Raw genomic sequence first — 18,909 nt, 5'->3', positions numbered from 1 at the left:
TTTCCCTATCACTGAAGCTGTGATGGTATGTCAATCACTATATTGAAAGAAACTCCTGCCGGACACCTGATCTGTCAGTTCCATTATTTATATAAGTGTCTGGAAAGTACTGGTTTCTTCCCGCTCAACTCTGCCCAAGGTACTTTTCAGGGATTCCTTCTGAAAAGGAAGACATATGGGGTAATGCAAGAGAGATCACCTCTGTGTATTGCCATTATGATTTCTGATATAGTCTACTCAAATGTACCTCCTTATACCAAAGACTCCCTTAGTGTATGCTGAGCTGAAGAATTGCCCTTGAGAGTGATCTCAGTGCGAACATTTTCCCTTGCAACCAGAGAACTCTAGGCTTTCTTCAATCAAAGCTGAAAACATCACAGGAAAACATTAAGTGGACAAAACACCACTAACTATGGAGGGAAAGATGCCGATAAGCAGACTCAGTTTTTAGGAGAAGCCAAAAACGAAAGCGACCTTCCTGGTTAGCCTTGAGTGCTCATAAAAGAAATCTCAGGACAAATTCTATCACAATCTTTGTCAAGACAATCCTAGGATCAGCCATGATACCTATGACTTTATGGGTACAGATATTAAAGTAGTTTCCCATTGTATAATAGAACTATTCCTCATCTTAAAAAAAAAAAGACAACAGCATGAATCAGAGAGAGGCTCAAGTTAGCAGGCTCTGCTATTGTGTGATCTGAAGCCCCTAATATCAACAGAAGAGAGGATTCTTTTGGAAGAGCCTTTGACAGTGGTGAAAGAATTTCTTCCCAAACAGGTATATCCCAATGGAATAATTTTCCTTGCAGTTTTTAATACTGTTAACTGTGCTGGCATATTTCTCGTTTGATCGTGCTATTATGAAGGAGTTCACACTTCAGACCAAGAGCTCACTTCCATCAGAAAGAACTCCTCAAAGCCAGAAGCACAGTTAAGCATGTCATGTATCACTAGACCTGGGACAGCTAATCTGCGCAGCCCAGTTAACAAGCAGAAACTAATCACAGTACCTCTGAAATCCATGAACCCTAAAATAATAATTGGAGATTGAAAAAAGCAACTATGAACAACAGGGACAGATGTATTTTGAACTATTAAGCGAAGCTGCAATTAATTGCATTTTTGTGGCAACAGTTTACCTTCCTCCATACCATAATACTCACCTGCACACAAGTCTCCCAGCCCGCTTAATGAAACCAGGCCAGCCATATACTCAGGGAAGACTACTGCCAATAGTGCCAATGTACCACCTGCTTGGTTTTTTAATTTTTATTTTCCAACACTTGCTACATTGTAAAGTAGCCAAAGCAAAAACTCTGTCCCTGGGGTTATTCCATTCCTGCTAAGAAACAAAGTGACAGGTCCTTAAGGTTTGTTCCAGTTTCTGCTTGTCACTGGGAAACTCAGTGTAGTATATCTGGTTAGTTTTATGCATTAGGAAGCCTAGAGTCTGAGCCTTTTTACTGCTCCTGGTCACAGATGCCCCACTTCATGGCAGTGTGATAAGCTGCTATTACAGTTAGTTCTATGGTTGCATCTACCTGCAGAAGGAAAAAGCACTTTCCTTAAAAGACATCAACACGCAGATTCCTTGAAAAGTTTACCTTGTTATAAGTGTAGGGTGTTGGCGAGGTAGGGATAATACCAGATTTCTCTTTCTGATGTCGTCTTTGTGCCTCCAGTACCTATTGCAGGGAGATGAAAACAAGAATCCACATTAGAAATTACAGTACAAATCTAAATCACATGCCTATAGTTAAAGCTGCCTGACACCTTCCATTACACGACCCTATTTTCAGCTGCTTAAAACTTTTCCAAACAAACAGTTCAGTCTGAAATTTTCTGGGTAAGTTTCAGCTAAAATGGCTTGGCCATTTCTGAGAATGAGGTTAGCCAAAAAAAATGAAGTTAGAGAATGAAGGTTAGTTGTTTAGCTAATGTTACAAAAAAGCGTTGGAAGAATTTTTTTTGTTGGGAAGCTCTAGTACGTCCAGCAGTAGGGTGTTGCGCTGGAGTCAGGGATGTGCCCTTTTTGCTGCCCTTGTGAAAAGTTGGCCAAGTTACAAGCCTTCAAAAAATCGGCTCCTTAGAGACTGGGCAGAGTTAACAGCTAAATTTTCCAAAGAGTCCATCTTCACTAAGCATGCTCCAGCCCCTCACACATCTATATGCTGAGGGGAATATGTATGCACCGTCCCATCGAAGGAGTGAACATGCTCCCTCATGGGGCTGCAGGGGCTCAGCAGGACTTTCCCTACAGTTGCTGCTCCTGGCTGTCAGAGGCTGCTGTCATGCCAGGCACCATAACAGAGCAGGGAGCCTGCCTCTGCTATGCTCTCAACGCTCACCCTACTGGTGCCCAGGCAGCAAGGAGGAGGAGGAATTAATCTGACTTGGCTGCAGAGGATTGAGGAAAGGAGAGGGAAGGGATCATATAATTAAAGACAGCATATGTGCACCAAGGAGCCATATGAAGGGTGCATGGAGAACTTGATTTCTGGCATTTCCTAACTTTTGACTACTTGGCTTTGCAACTTAATGTTCTTGTAATGTAGCTTTTTAAAATGTAATTTAATATAGGCCTGCACTGGGGCAAGGAGGCCCCAGATCACCTGTATTAACACAACCAGAGCTCAGTTTCTGAGACCCTAAGTCTCAACGCAGATGCAACAATAGGTTTCTGCCCAATTTACAGATGACCCTCCCCTCGAGGGAGATCAGAATTCAAGATTTAAAATATATCCCTTATCTCCATTTTACTAATACATACTAACACCATTTTGCTTGGAAAACTACAAACCAGAAAGGCTAATTGATTGCAGCAAGGCAGAGTCCAAGCTAGAAACAGCCTCTAGAACTGTTGTCTCACAGTCCCCTGCTGTAACCAGTAGATTGCAGTGGTGTAAAGCAATAGGCACTTCGTTTTGAAAGGCTATCCATACTATCCGTTTATTCATGACTCCCACCCGAGAGTCCCTTAGTAGTCTCTAGAAAGGGGGATTAGACTGGCATATGTACAAAGGTGTGGCCAATAAATACTGCATGCATTATTTCCCTATAACTGAAAGTACAATCATTCATTACCTGAGGTGCTACATAGTATGGAGTGAACTGGGGTGTCATCAAGTCACCTTGGTCTATCTTGGCAAACCCAAAGTCGCACAACTTAACTGGAGCGTCCTGAAACAAGCAGCAGGAGGGATTGTATTATGGAATCTTGTTGTATTTGAATTTCTTTTCCTTTACGGTATAGAGTTCTTCCTTCCCTCTTGCATTCAACTCTAATCTCATTCCTGCTGTTGCTTACTCCTCTTTTTCAGCTATTTCCTTCCCACTGACACCGGGCGGCTATCATGAATTGATTTACTTGAGCAATGAATACCCTTTGTACTCCAGGCTGCTCTCAGAAACTCAAAGTATATCCCACCGCCTTGTCTGAAAGGTCCTTCACGCAAAACTGTACTGGTTCCATTGCATATGCAGAGTGGGTCGCCGGTAGGGAGGGATGTGATGGGCCATCAACAGTGGTTCCACAACTATATGGATCCTCTAGTCCAGGGGTGGCCAAACTTACTGACCCTTTATAATAATCTTCATAACCTTGAGAGCCAGGCACGCCTGCCAGGACTCGGGGCTTCAGCCCTGGGGGCTCACCTGTCGGGGCTTGGGGCTTCTGCCGTGCAGAGGGTGGTGGGACTTGAGGCTTCTGCCCTGTGGGAGGTGCCTGCCAAGGCTCAGGGCCCCAGCAGGCATGCCCCACGGACCAGAAGCCCTGAGCTCCCCTCCCTGCCAATCTGTGAGGGGGAGAAGGGGGGTTGCGGGTGGGGTCTCCAGAAGCCGCACTTTAACTGTACAAGAGCCACGTGTGGCTCGTGAGCCACAGTTTGGCCACCCCTGCTCTAATCAAAACACTCGTACTGTGTATATTTGCAAGTGTTTGTTGGGGGTGGGAGGGATGGAGATGCAGTGACTAAGGTAATAAAAACAGAGTAGGAAGGATTCTGTCCCATTCAAACCCTTGAAAAGATCCCTTATGTAAGGTCCATTTATCGTGGCTAGGCACAGGATTTGGCCCTAGGTAAGATCTCAGTGGTGCGGACATGTTCTGTTCTGAGCAAATCACAATGTGATTTCATTGGGGCACTGAGAAGTAGGAATCCAAAGGAGTCAGTCATGTGCTATCACCAAAAGATTGGGCTGATCTCACTGCACAATGACCGCTCTTTGTAAAGCACGTTGAGAACTACTGATGAAAAGCACAATATAAGAACTAGGTATTATTATTATTTTCCACTTTTCTAAGCATCATCTTCGATCATGTTATAAAATTCACCAAGAATGGAAGAAAACTAAGGCCGCATCTTACCAAAGAGTTATCCTTGAAGAGGAGATTCTCAGGCTTGAGGTCTCTATGTGCAATGTTTAATGAGTGACAGTGCTGCAAAGCCAAAGCTATCTGAAAAAGGGCACAATAAATCAACTAGTTATAGACTTCTCCCTTTGCCTTGACAATATTTTTGCACTTTAAAGAGACATTGTAACATAGTTTAGGCCCCAAATGTTTTCAGAGAGAAGTTTAAATATTTAATGAAAGCCAATTGTAGATTCAGACATTCCTGTGCAGTACTGGAAACCCAAACAGCACACTGCACTAGTGCATGGAAATCAGGAAGTGAAACTGCCTAGAAGTAGACACACTGACCAGTCTATTCAATTTACATTTCATTAAGCTTCGACAAAAGGAAAACAAACAGCATAAATTCTTTTTCATTACGTAAATAAGCCAGAGCAGTATTACTAACCCAGGTATGTAATGCATTTTCAGTACTGAGGTTTTATCATGACAGTGTCCCTTTATTTGCTGACTTGGTCAGCAGTGTCGCTAACATGCTTGCAGTTACTCAAGCAATTACATTCTGCTTAACTTTCAACAGTAAAGTTCTTATTTCAGGACTTCAGCTACGAAAGTTGATTTCAGCCAACGTTTTCTCTCTTTCATTACTTAAGAGCTAACATTCAGGCAACTTTATTCTTTAACACGTTAATGGACTGTCTACATTTCACCTGTTCCATGTGACATAGAAAACTACTAGTAGTCCTTCCAAGGTAAGAGGATGATAATTTTACACTGCTGCAATTGCTTAGAAACTTGTTACCTAGTCTTAAGACTCCACAGATTGCACATGTGAAGGTGCAATTCATTTAAACAATGAAAAGAAAAAATGTTTACATAACATCATTGAAACAAAACAAAATTAAGGCCCAGTCAAGCAGTCCTTATTTGGGGAGAATTCATTGATTTCAATGGGACTTCTGCCCAAGCAGGGACTCAGGATAGGCTTCATTAACTGGGAACACAGGGTTAAAATTCTCTAACTGCAGATATTATTCAGGAAACACCAGACATAAGAATAACGCTTTAAAGTAGTTTCTAAAACCCCATTCTTGCAAAGGCTAATGCATTAATAAGTAACTTTATGCATGTGTGTGGTCTCATTGAAATCAATGGACTTCACACATGCATGGTTGTAAGACTGGACATAAATGAACTGAATTCCGTCCATGTGCTTAAAAAAAAAAAGTTACTTTTGACGAGTTCTTCCTGGAAACTCTTGTTCAGAAAGTGTGCTGTCTTTTACAACCAAACTTCATAAAACACTAGTAAATTTACTGCGAAGAACAATCCTGCACTTCTCATCTAATTTCTGGGCTGGTCCATTGCACTGAATGGAAAGCCAGAAAGATAATTGCAATTAACACTTCATGAGAAACAACTTACAAAACATAAGACAGTGGTTTTCAACCTGTGGTCTAAGATTTCCAAAGGGGTCCAACACCTCCATTTGAAATGTTTCAGGGGTCCGCAAATGAAAAAAGGTTGAAAACCACTGACATAAGGTATTTTATAGAAAATTAAGTTGGAAAGAACAGAATTTGCTCCATCCCCTCCAAATCGCCCCTCCGCCTCCCCCTCAAAATACAGCACCCAGCGCAGTCTCCCTAATACACTGGAAGCACAATCATGACATCAAGGTATCACTATGCAACCATATCAACAGCTTAAAGAGCCAAACACCCTGTGGAAAACATTGAAAAGCATTCAATTTAGAAAGAATTATGTGGTATCCCTGTCTGCTTTTTCTTTTTAAACCCACTATGGTCATTTTCAGGGGACCAGGATATTTGTAGCTTAGAGTTTTCATTGAATCTTGCTCCGTATATCTCCCATCTCAATTCATGCATCTTCATTTTGGGATGTCAATTCTCTCCGCAAGAACGAGGTGAGGGGGACTGTGTTCCCGATATTCACATGCAGAGGAGCCCTTCAGCATGTGGAAGGGCTCAAACACTTTTGCAGCCATATCCTCCTTTTCTGTGGCTCCTGGTAGAGGCCTTTCCTGCCCCACAGTGGTTCTCTGGAGAAACCACAGCCTAAGGCTAGATTATTTTTTCTGCAGCCCTCTCATGAATCTGGGCTTTTCTGGGTGGGCCCCACAGCTCACCCAGAAGGGTGGGAGGAAGAAGGAACAGTTTCCCTTCTCAGAGGAATGATATGGGGAATTTCCCAAGGGGATCCTTGCAGAAATCCTAACCCACTGAGCCCCTCCTTCAAACTTGACCACATCTGGCCCCTCTGATGGGAGATGAGCAGATGAACTGATAAGCAACAAAGCATTTGATGGATGCAAAAGTCCTCAGTAATACAAGCTGGGGAGATGGCAAGATACCACAGTGCTGAGTGCGTTCTAGTTGGCTAGGGAGAGAAAAGAAACACAGAAGACATGTGCTATACATACTGGTAGACTCATCTTGGAACTCAATGGATTTTTAGGTCTTCCACAAGACATTAGCAGATCCTTAATGCTTAGAGAGAACACTGGTATTTTCTAGACTTTGAGAAAAATGAATGCTTAGGGCATATATACATAATATGGTATATCTGCTGTCTCCCATGGGCTGAGAGAAACACTACTAATTAGTAATTATATCTGATAGTTAGCAGTGGTTCCCTGCTAGGCCTGCGACCATCTGTTCCCCATGAAGACCCTTCCTGGTGGTCTCCTGAATACAACATTTTGAGAACTGCAAAGCCAGGGACAGGATAGGAGGGTCTCTCTCTCTTGTGAAGTGCTCAGGAGAATGAAGAAGCTGGAGAACCACTAATAAGAAGGACTTCAAAAGGTACAAAGATCTTAACCCAGAAAAACTAGCAAAAACCTTAAAATTCTTCAGTTCTATCAAAACTTTGGTATTATCAGATTATAACAAAGCAGGCAATGATCATTGGATCAGAACTGAGGGTTATTTTAGCTTCCTTTTTCCTTCCCCGCCCCCATGAAATTGTAACTATTTTAACCATTATTGTTCCTGGTTTTGCTTATACATGGGAGTTAACTTGCCTGCTTTGTTACTTGGCTTGCTTGCTTCTCAGTAAAGTGCCGGTGCTGGCTGATTCTGTGAAATAGCTCTCCCCCTTCCATCATCTCCATTACAATTAGAAGCCGAGCCCTGTTTAAAAGCATTTCATTTCATTACATTAAAAAAATTGTCAAAATATAACAATTGCTAATCTAGTAATGCACATTTCAGAGCTGGTGATGCAGGCCAAAAGAGAGACAGTGTAATTGTCTCATACTGTTGTTCTGTCTACTATAGTTTAATAATTTTGGTTTTTACAGCGTCAAATACAGTATCTTCTGGTCTCCTGCATAATCTGACTCCCTGAATAGTGCATTGTACTATCACACGGGAGACTACAGTTTGCTCTTCACATTAGGCTCTCATGCTTTCCAACTGAAGCGAATGCATGTAGGGATTATTTATGTAGAGCTGTAGGTGTCCATAGCAATTTACAAATGTGAAGCTGCCAGCCACCTTTAAAGTTTTAGAGGCAGGATACCATATTGTGCCTCCCAGTTTTAATTAAAGTTTTACTGTCAACCCCCCTGAGAACAAAAAGACAGAGGATGGCAGTCCTTCGTTTTATATTAAAACAAAACTCTACCCACTCTTAAGTCCTTAACACCCAATTAGAAGCTACTGTCAGTATTTTTTCCCTAGGTCATATCAATAGTTGACAATTGCCCAGGTTCAGAAATGTTATTTTTCAAATGCAATTCAATATACAGATGTATTATTTACACTGGCATTTCTGAACCTGCTCCTGGCCAGAAGTCACCAATCTCTTGCAAAGGGATCTCATTTGTGAGCCTGCATATAAAGGGAAAGTATCAGTGTCAGAGAGATAAAACTACAACTCCTACCCTGTTTTAATACAGGCTTGAAACTGGAAAGCTCCTCAAAGAATGCTGACTCTGAAGCTCTTATGCGCCAAACTAGTATTAAAGCAGGACAGAAGCCTGTTTACTCTCAGACAATGTATGTGTTCCAAATTATGGTATTTTTCAACAAGATGATGGCAGGAAATATGCAGCAAAGAAATCAAACTTTAATCAAAAAATGAAATTCAATGTATACAGTATCTGTCTATAAAGCCAGGGCACTGCAATGAGAAAAATGGGTGTAGCTTACTGTGAAGTGTAGTATTTTGCCTGGAAGCTCCAGCTGGGGGTTCCTTTCAGGTTCATTATTAATTATTTATTATTATTAAAAAAGTCTCCACTATACCTGGGCCTAAATATGGAAAGCAAGATGTGGGAATCAATCACCCTATGTAATCTTACCTTGGACTGGATTCATGAGGGAACTGCACACTGTTAGCATAAACTTCAATAATTTGAACAATATTTGGATGTGTTGCACACATCATGTGCAGACGTACCTTAAAGAGAAGGTAAGAAACATTACTGTATACAACGGTATGCATCAAACCGCTCCATTCCTCCCCATATCCCCAAGACTACAGGAACCAATAAATCAAAATGACTTAACTGCTTCCATGTAAATTACACACAGGCTAAAAATTATATAGCCCACTCACTTATTTCAAAACGATGCCTAAAAGCATTTATGTGATCAGCCAAGGAGACATTACATTCAAATAAATAAGACAAAAAGACAATATCAATTTATTTACCTGTCAAGAATTGTTACAGCTTATGGTATCAACTCTAATAAACCACTCAAAGTTCAATCTTTAGAAGATTTTTTTTTTAAGAAATGATCTTATAGTAACAATAAGGATATGGCTTACAGTGACAAACATCTGGAAGTTCACCAATAAAAGTTCAAACTCTAGACCCTGCCACCTTTTATGACCAGATGGAATAGTACTCATGATACGTAAAGTCACCTTCTATTCAGATATTCTGCCATACTGGAAGCTTCAACCAGTTTTAAACCTCTTAGTTTGGAGGATCAAGCCAGATCCTTGATCTTATTTTCATGTAGCTTTCCCAGGCAATTTAATGAGAATTTGCTTTGTAGCAGGAAAAGGAATTTGCATAAATCTTAAGCACAATTTCTCTCTTTTTTTCCTTTTTCTTTCTAGAGTGGGGAGCATTAAAATTGTAAACTATTGCTTGTAATTTTATGTCGATTGATACATTTTTCAATGTGAGGAGAAGGACACCAGTGCTAGATGTGTAAAGAATGGGTGATATATACGTGTTTTTTTAATTTAAGAATAAATGACATTTTAATGTACACTGATTAAATGTTGCCTGAAACATCACATCTATTTTCATTCAACAAAAAAAATTCAAAAGAACACAGTGTGCAAAATCATAAAAAAATCTGTAATAGCCCTCTTAAAGATCATGCATTCCACATGGCTATTCCCATGTTAGTGTCACTCACACTAATGTAATCATAAATTAAGCTAGTGTGCTCATCTAAGATCTCCTACACCAAATCAACCCTAAATTATTTAGAGTGCCACTTGAAGCATGTCTGACAGTTCTTATTTTAGTAATGCTGGGAGTGAGATGTATGGAAGGTAAATTACCTCTAAACTATTCATATTATGTTACATAATGGAGGGTGAGGAGGGCACTGTAAATTCATACACCTTTCTGAACTGAACCTTCTGTGCATAGACAGCAGATATCCATTGTGAATGCAGCACGTCTAGCAAGACCACAAAAGTGTTCCCAGTAGAAACCAAACATAGGGAGTTCATACGGTCAAAAGCAGAGCACTGCCTAGCAAGCGGTATTGCAAAAAGCAAACCCTTCTTAACATATCATAAGGGAATCTGCCAATGGCTGACTCACTTTCTACCTTAGCTAATTCTTTTTAATACAAGTGGAATAATTTGCAAAATGGGAGAGATCTTGTACATTTCAATAATTATACAGGTTTTTAAAAAATGAACTATACCTCATTTCTAGCTTTTGGACGATCAAGAAGAATTTTCAGTGCAAACCGTTCTTGAGTAGATTTTTTCATGCAGACTCTGGTATTATAGCAACAAAATCATTCAGTCAGCAGGATTGTGAAAAAGGTATTTTAATTAACTGATTTATAATTACTGGTATTAGCTCATCAAATGGGAGCGAAGATTAACATAGGCTATTTGTAATATACAGGGTGCTTGTTGAGAAACTAGACTAGAAAGCCTCAAAGGAATGACAAGTCATCACCATATTCCACAACGATCACAAGACACACTTGAAATGTGGACATTTTACACAGAATTTATACTCCCAACAATACACAGCACATCTTGATTCAAGAGACGGCAAGGACTGAAATTGGTAAATAGCTTTGCAGATTAGAAACAATATATTATACATGTTAATAATTAAGTGAGTAGCTTTTGATTAAAAACTCAGACAAATTAAACATCTGGAAAGTAGAGTTTAATCAGCAATAATACACATAGTGTTTCCAATGCAAAGCTATTGTTCTGACAAGGCCACTGACCATGTTGAAAACAAGCACTTGTGCAATGTACATTTAATATTAATGACTGGACTGCTTCAGAGGGAAGGGTCTTAGGCCTATTTGGCAGCCATCAAATATAAAGAACAAAGGAAAATTTCAAACTCGATGGGACAGAGTGATAAAAAATGTATTGTAAGAAATCATCCTTCCTGGACAGGGAAAATAGATGAGATGGCCCAACTGGTCTTCTCCTTCTCAGTCCCCCAGTGCTAGAGACAGTGAAGTTTGTTTTCCAGGATTGTAACGAGGTATATTCTCCACATTGGCACTAAACGGGTTAACTGGAGCTAGAACAGCTGAATTAAGAAACCTGGAGGCGGGGCTAGGTCCCACCAGATGAAGCCCAGCTGGGTGGTGAGTACAAAGGGAGGAAGCCCAGTTAAGAAGGGTGATGGGGGGGGATTTTTCAGTCCATCTCTGGTTGTTAGAGAGTGAAGAATGATCTAGAGAGAGGCAGAGAGAACACTAAAGGAAAGGGCCAGAAGGAAAGCCAAGGTAGAGAGAATTCCAGGAAGCAGCAAGAGTCAAAGGGAACAAACCTTAGCTGCTCACTGTGGAGTCTCTGAATTGGAGCCTAGGGGAGAGGGAGGCCAGGGGTTCCCCTACCCACCACTGGGAAAGGTGGTACGGGAACATCCTGACACAATGCAGGCAGGACTGTTGCATTTGGAGCTAGACCTTCAGGTTAAAGAATCTGTAGAGGAGAGAGTCAGGCTAAGGGCAAAGAGTTATGTCTGAGTTTAAGTTTATTGGACTTGGGAGGGGGACTAAATGTAACCTTGCCAGAGGGCTGAGCCATGAGAAGAAGCAGGCCCCTGCAGGACAAGAGTGACTGTCAGCGGGGGGCAGTAGATGAGACCCAGCCCCGAGTGGCACTCCAGCGGTGAGTGAAAAGGACAGAAGTACAAATGTCTGTTCTGGGGTTCCAGGCTGACAGAGACTGTTCATAGCGCCTTGCAGGCAGGGCCCAGTTCTTGCATGTCAGTGATAAGAATATTAACGACCCAGCTAGTTCTGGTAAAAGATACTGGACTAGTTACAGTATCTGAATTGGCTTCACATAACAAGCTGAAAAAAAGAGCTGGTAAAATTAGCTAAAAGGCATCTAGTGCTGAATAACCAACTGACAATACCATAGATGGGCGTGGTGCCCTCTGCATTGTATGGACAGTGTTTTAGAAAGAGAAACAGATGCTGGAACAGGATTTTCTAAGAGCATCTTGCCCAAGCACATAACTATTCCTAGTTTGTTTTAGAAATAGAATGGTGGGCAATGGGGCAAAATGAGAGAGATGAGATGAAGAATTTTTACTTTTATTGCAAACATTCCCAATAGTGGCAGAGTACCCGAGTCACATATACACTCCATGTACATGGTACCTTACATCAGAGTCAAGAACTTGTTACTAACACACAAACTTTTCCTATTTCCTTTTAGTTAAAAGGGAGGAACTCTTCGAGTTACACATCTTTCTACTATTAACACAGTTAAAATATATACTCACTTCTTTGCAGCTAACCTGACAATTTGATGGCATACACAAATCAGCAGGTGTACTGTCTTACCTAACTGGACCACTGATTCCAGCTCCCAGCTTCTGAGTCCAGTTAATGCTGTATTCCTCTAAAATGGAGGTTTCCTATGCAAAAGGGAAAAAACAATTACCACAACCTTTCTGAAAAGCATATATCTGCAGCCCAGATTTGAAAGAGACATCAATGGAAAAATCTGCTTTTATTTCACTTTACCAAGGAAAGTTACACACCCTTACAAACAATAGCATAACATGGTGCTATAGTGTAAAGTATTTTTTGTGCTGCTGGGGCAGTTTGCTAAAGCTGGTCATGCTAGTATTCTGAAGGGGGTGACCATCAATTAATACAAGGGGCCTGGGAAATAATAGTATGCGAGACTATCTTGCTCCTGAGTTCTGCCTCACCCCTTCTTCCCCCTCCCCCCCCCCCCCAAAAAAAAAAACCAGACAAACTGTGGATGAATAATATATTTTTAATTTGAATTTACTTTTTGGTCCCATCCACATTAGCATCTTGCTAAAGAACTGAGATTTCCAGTCTTTGGATCTTTACTTTGCAAATTAAGCACAGCAGAGGCCAGTGCTAAAAACTGGTTTGATCTTGTTTGTTAAGGAACCACACTCAGAATAACCATTTTTTCTCCGATACACACAAACAGGACCGAACCGTACTATGATATGCCTCAGGAACTATCATACTTAAACATGTTCCTTCAACATTACATCATTTGTTGTAGAAGTGGGGGGCCTGAGCATAGACAGTGTGTTGGCTAAAACTTCTACCACTGCTGTTAAAGACAGTCATCTAGCAATACCACGGGAGAAGAGTATAGATTTATATATGCTAGCTGTTAATATAGTACCAGGGAAATATATATTCCATATTGTTCCTGATGCTGCTCCTCCCAGGAAGTAATTTATGTAAGTTTGTTTTCTGGCTTGCTCTAAGGAACACAGGAAGTAGAGATCGACAATGCAGGGGAAAGATTAAACAGGAGAAAAACGTTAAGGTGCAGTGAACAGAATAAACTGTTTGCCAAGCGACTATTTTGACTAGTCTTTCCTATATATTTTCTGTCAGACTTAGTAGTACAATAGTGACCAAAGCCAGGGTCTGAGCTCTCTTTCTGCTCATCATCCTTCCCTCGCCCTGCACGATCTGTACTGGTCATTATCTGGAATGTGTGACAAACTTATTGCATATTTTACCACCTGTGTGCTCAGAGCTGTATACAGAGAAAGGCATCTTCTAAATACAGGAGTGGATCACCAAAGTAAAATACAGATGTTCAGACATATTACTGACAGGCTCAAGATGCAAAACTCAAATGGTCAGTCTTTTTAAATTTAATTAATTTAAAAGACCCCCAAATATACACTGCAGTTGGTGGGTTAATGTTGAACGGCCTCCCAGAAAATGTGGTATTTTAAGCAAGATTTGAAAGGACTGAATCACATGTAAGGATAAGGGAATAGGTCCCGGGGTAAAGGGGAGACATGAATTTAAAATTATATTGCAAGCTGTTTAGGACAGGGAGCTTGCCTCTCTATATGACCTGCAGAGTGCTTAGTAAAGTTGGGCACTAATAATAGAGTGGCATGAACAAAGGTACAAAGGTAAAAGTTTAAGCATCTTTCACATGTCCTAGTTATACCCCCTTAGAAGAAATAGGAGAAAATTAGAGCAGGTGCCTATTACATGGCTTATTGTTTTCAAGTAATAACACTGACAAAGTGTAGTTCTCTTATCAATTTATCAGTTGCAATGATCTTAAAGTCATATAAAGGAACAGATTTATCCCCTTGTTTTATTCTTGGATCAGTTATTTGTATAATGAAAGTGCAGGCAATTAGAAAAATTGCCTTTTCATTCTAAAAAAATATTAAAGTATAGATGGGGTCTCTTTGAACAATGGCTAACACATCACGCTACACCTCCTCAGCACCTTCCCTGCCCAAACAGAATGGCAAACAATATTCATGGTGTCTATAAGACCCTCCAAGGAATAACTTGGAATTTCCTTGATGTAAGGAGGAATTAAAACCCTCTCTTCAGAGAGGCCTAGCAAGACAACTGTTTCTTCCTGCCTTATATAGGACAAAGAGACCATGAGAGGAGACAGCTGCAGGCGAAAGCAAAGAGCTCAGACAAGACTAAATGCTATTTTAAAGCTTCTGAAATGAACCTATAGATTCTCTAGAGAAACTGAAGAAAGTTTTTTTTTGGAAAGGGGGGGGAACAGATGGAGGAAGTAGCTTCTGAAGGGCTGAAACAGCACCTACCGATGCAGGTAGCAAACCAGCAGTATACTATAGCTAGCTCTCCAGCTGGAAAGACCTAGCAACTTGGGAGGAGCAGTGTAGTGAAGCAGTGAACTTGTAAAGTGACTGGCAGGTCAACTGGAACTAATTTGCAGATGCTCAGAATGAAAGTGCTGCAGCTGCTATTAGTGAAGGGATTTTAAATGTGCTAAGTTGTACCTTAAAATTGCTTCAAACACTCATGCCTGTCATGCAAAGAGGGTGCATGGAGCCTTATGCTGAGGTTAAAAGTTCTCACCTATAGTGGTGGGATTTGTATGCCTTTTATTGTTTTGCGCTTAAAGATGAACTAAGCCTGCTTCCTGGGGTTCACTCTCATTGCCATATATTTCCCCCGACCTCCCTCCATCCATTAGAGTTCCACTGTGGTAAAGAGTTCAACTTCCATTCAATAAGTAGAGGGCACTTAAAAAGAATGGTGGGGGCACTCATCCTACACATCTCATATCCAGGCGCCAACAGAACAGCAAGTGAGTGGCAGTCTCTGAAAACCAACTAAGCTCTTTTCCGGCACAGGCCCTCGCGTGTATCAAATATTTGAGGGAAAAAAGTCTTGCAAGTTCATTCTCCAACACTTTCCCCCTAGACCCGGTGAAAAATTGTAGAGAGGAATTTAAAAAGAACCATTCATATTCAACATCAAAACCAATTCAAAATTTGGAGTAATTAATGCCTGATCTTCAAAATATGAGTGGATTTGCATTGCTCAAATGTACTTTCCAACTTCTGCTAGTTTATGCTGACACAGTGATCTACATTCACCCAACTTTTGTTGCAGAACTTGAACCAATGGGCATGAAAACAAACTGTAATAATCACATTTGATCAATGACAAATGGGAAGTTCAACCTCACGCTTTAATGAAGGATTGAATTATATTTTGAATTGATATCATGCCTTTTATCCTAAAGAATCACACAGTATCCACTGCTTACTAGCTATCCCGAGAATAACAGCCAGCTACATGGCTGGCACACACCACAGTACACACGGGGGGGGGGGGGTGGATTTTTAAACGAAGGCCATCTAGGCAAATGCTTATTCTTACAAACTGTGCCACAGGATTGTAGTGCCTGTGCAAGTCAGACAGATGAATGCTCACTTTTGGACAACAACTGCACTGTCCTCAGTCTGTTACCAACAGGATTAATCACTCCTGAGGTATCTGACTGTATTATACATCCTCTAGTACATTTTTATTGTTGTTTTTGTCTCACTGACTTTCACTATTTTCCTCAGGGAATCAACCCAGGCAGGTGACAGGATTCAACAAAAAATTAAGTTCTTACAATCATTCTTGCTGTGCAAACCTAAGACTGTTTTGTGCCCTCCTCTTTCTCCCAAAAAGCAGATGTCACACATGCCAAGTTTGTTTTCATAAAGAGCAGCATTTTCTTCTGAAGTGGACAAATTTCCTGCATATCAATTTGAGGACAGACTACAAAACTGTCTGGCTAGATTCGGTCCACTACATGGCAAAAGACTTCAGGGAGTTGCTCCTGCAATCAGTGGGACATGGGTGCAAGTTTTTATACTCAACATAGTATCAGAGTGCCTACATATTTATTACCCTAACAGCACTCAAACCAACGATCAGCCAATGACAATAGCACAGAGCTATTCTGCCAGCTGGTTAAATTTCCATTGCCAAATTTAACAGCACTGTAATTAAAGTCACTCATATTTAAATATTTTAGCTCTTTATTCTCTGTATCAAAGGACACAGATGGCTGAAGTTTGTTTTCAGAGAGACAGCATGTGTGAAAGAATATGTTGATGGAAAGAATAAGAACAAGGAATAAGATTTGTAATAGGGAGCTCAGATTGCTCCACTCCAAGGTATTTCGGAGACATCTGAGTGAAACAAGATCAGCCAGGTTCTTCGCCCCCCCCCGCAAAGATATTGAGCAAAGATTTGTGGCCCCTGCAGAGACTGCACCCAGCACTAGAGGCGACTCCCCCCCGCCACATACCAAGAGATTTTGGGGGGTGGGGTCCAAGCCCCCAAAGCGAAAGGAGTGAGCTGTTTTAAGGGTCTGAAGACCCCGAGCGGAAAGGCGTGGGGGGAGGGGAAGAGGGATTTACGGGGGGGGGATCGGGGTCCCCGAGCTCCGGCGCCTCCTTCCTACCTTAATCATTTTATCCATTTCGTGCTCCTCCGACATCCTCCCCCACGGGGCCCCGAGCTGAGCGGGGAGGGGAGGCGGGGGATCCCGCCTGCCGGTCCCCAGGGAGAGAGGAAAGGAGGCCGGGGGAGCAGGGCAGGGACCCGGGGCCGCTGAGTGGTGAGGGAGCTTGGCGGACACGGGAAAGGGGGGAGCCGGGCCGCGCCCGCACTAGGCAACGGGTAGCCCCGGAGGAGCCTTTGTGTCGCTGCGCCGCCGCCTCATCCCCGCGCGGCCGGCTCGGGGAGTGGCCGGGAGGCGCCTCTGAGCGGGCCCCGGAGGCCGCCGCTTAACCCGGTAATCGCCGCAGCCGACGCTCCGCTACGGCCAGCGCTGCCTGGGAGCCAGACATTGCCGGGGCTCTGCTGCGGGACAGCCCCGCCAGGCTGCGCGGCGCACGAAGTCACCCGGTGCGCTACCCACGATAACGCAGCTCGGGGGCCCGCAGCCGCCACTAACTCCCCACGCCCCTAGGAGGATTTTAGAAGCCACCTCCGCGGCGATTATATAATTAACAGGCGCCCGCATTCCCCGTCTCAGAAGGCGACGCCGATACCAAGGACCACTTGGAGGGCCTTCGACCTTTGAGTCGCCCGCTTACAACGTAAGAGATTGGGGCGGATTAGGCTACAGAAGAGGTGGAGCCATAAATCAGACTCCCCCCACCCCCTGTAGCTCCGCCCTAGAGCCCGCTAGGACCCGCCCACTGCGCGAAAATGTCCCGAAAGAGGCTGCACCAGCCGGATGGGTCATGGCGGGACAGTCCCGCCCGAGATCTCGCGAGATTTGCAGGCCAATGAAAACCTAAGCGCGGGCCGTGCTGAGCCTGAAGCGCCATTTTGCGCTGGGGCCGCGTCGGGCGGTGTCAGGCTGCGGCCCCGCTAACGAGGGGGCGCGGGGATCGGGTAGGGGCTGGCTCGCCCCGCGCGGGCGGAGGCGGCCCCTTCCCCGCCGCATGCGAGGCCCGAGTGGCGGCGCAGAGGCTCCCCGAGGCTGTGCCGTTGGGGGCGGAGGGGGCTCGTTCAGCGGCGCACCGCGCTGAGGCAGGGCGGTCGGGACGTGGAGAGGCCCGGGGTCGGGGCCCGGCTCTGCCCCAGCCGCCCTGGGGGAGCCCGGCGGAGGGGCCAGGCCGCGCTTCTCTGGGCCCAGTGATGAACGTGCCTCCCTCGCTGCGGCGGCGTGAGGCCCCTGGGAGAGCGGGGTCCTGGCCGGCCCTGCGGTAGATCAGCCCTGAGCCGTTTACCCAGGCGGAAGCGACGTTAGTTGTGGCCTCTCCCCTTCTGCTTCTTACAGGGGCTCTGCCCCATGGCAGCCGCTGAAACACCTGCGCTGGCTGCGTGTGCCTTGGGCTCGGGCCCCTGCCGGCATAGGTCAGCAGTTACGAGCCTAGGGACTAAGACTGGTAATGTCTGCAAGCAAACCGTGTCTCGCTTAAACACGGCCACATCACACAAAGCCATCAGCATAATTGGCGCGCAGGTAGCCTCGGTGAAGGAAAGTAAGGTGTATATATCTCTTGAGAACAAGCTTCAGTTAAACAGCAACAGCAGTTGGGGTTACAGTCACAGGTGCAAACTTCCCCTAGTATAGAAAAGCTTAGTGTCCTAGAGGTGGCAACCTAATGCCATTCACCCATAGAGTATCTCCTCCCCCCAGCCCTTTTTAAAAGGGGGAGAACATCAATTTAGCTCAGATAAGAAACTAAATACATTATAGAGGTTACATGTAGTTTGAAGTATTAATCTTCGCCACAAGAAAAAGCCTATCTGTGTAATGAAATTCTAAAGTTTTTTAGAGCACAGATTAATATAAGGATAGGGTATGTTACCCTCTCATCCGAACAAAGTAAAGCTAATATTTCTGCTAGGGAACTCTGAATTCTTTAGGATTTTTTTTTCCCAAAAATGGAGATGAACATTAAAGGTGGTAGACTGAGGTTTTTCTGAAGTTTAATGTTAAACCAAGACACAGCGATAGCTTTGTTTTTTCATGGACTTGATAAGGCATAATTCCTGAAATTAGTATCAAAATTGGTA

The 18,909-nt window shown here is 43.2% G+C and overlaps 1 protein-coding gene across 2 annotated transcripts in view; it reads right to left on the bottom strand.

Moving 5' to 3' along the window:
- The window catches only part of MAPKAPK5 (MAPK activated protein kinase 5), a 30,339-nt gene extending 12,930 nt beyond the window's left edge, over positions 1–17,409 (bottom strand). The window contains exons 1-8 of one of the 2 annotated variants that reach the window (XM_048821402.2): positions 16,838–17,409; positions 12,418–12,491; positions 10,285–10,360; positions 8,688–8,785; positions 7,404–7,512; positions 4,370–4,459; positions 3,088–3,183; positions 1,608–1,688 (exon numbers count right to left, since the gene is read on the bottom strand). In XM_048821402.2, the coding sequence (XP_048677359.1) occupies positions 1,608–1,688; positions 3,088–3,183; positions 4,370–4,459; positions 7,404–7,512; positions 8,688–8,785; positions 10,285–10,360; positions 12,418–12,491; positions 16,838–16,873 (660 nt within the window). In that variant the 5' untranslated portion in view covers positions 16,874–17,409. The remainder of the gene's footprint in view (positions 1–1,607; positions 1,689–3,087; positions 3,184–4,369; positions 4,460–7,403; positions 7,513–8,687; positions 8,786–10,284; positions 10,361–12,417; positions 12,492–16,837) is intronic. The other variant, XM_048821403.2, reaches the window with a different exon arrangement.
- Positions 17,410–18,909: the final 1,500 nt, after the last annotated feature.

The sequence above is a fragment of the Caretta caretta genome, chromosome 15 (genome assembly GCF_965140235.1).
Source record: "Caretta caretta isolate rCarCar2 chromosome 15, rCarCar1.hap1, whole genome shotgun sequence".
NCBI classification, from domain to species: domain Eukaryota; kingdom Metazoa; phylum Chordata; order Testudines; family Cheloniidae; genus Caretta; species Caretta caretta.
The sequence above is the reverse complement of the archived record's forward strand: the minus strand, read 5'-3'. Positions and strand labels throughout refer to the sequence as shown.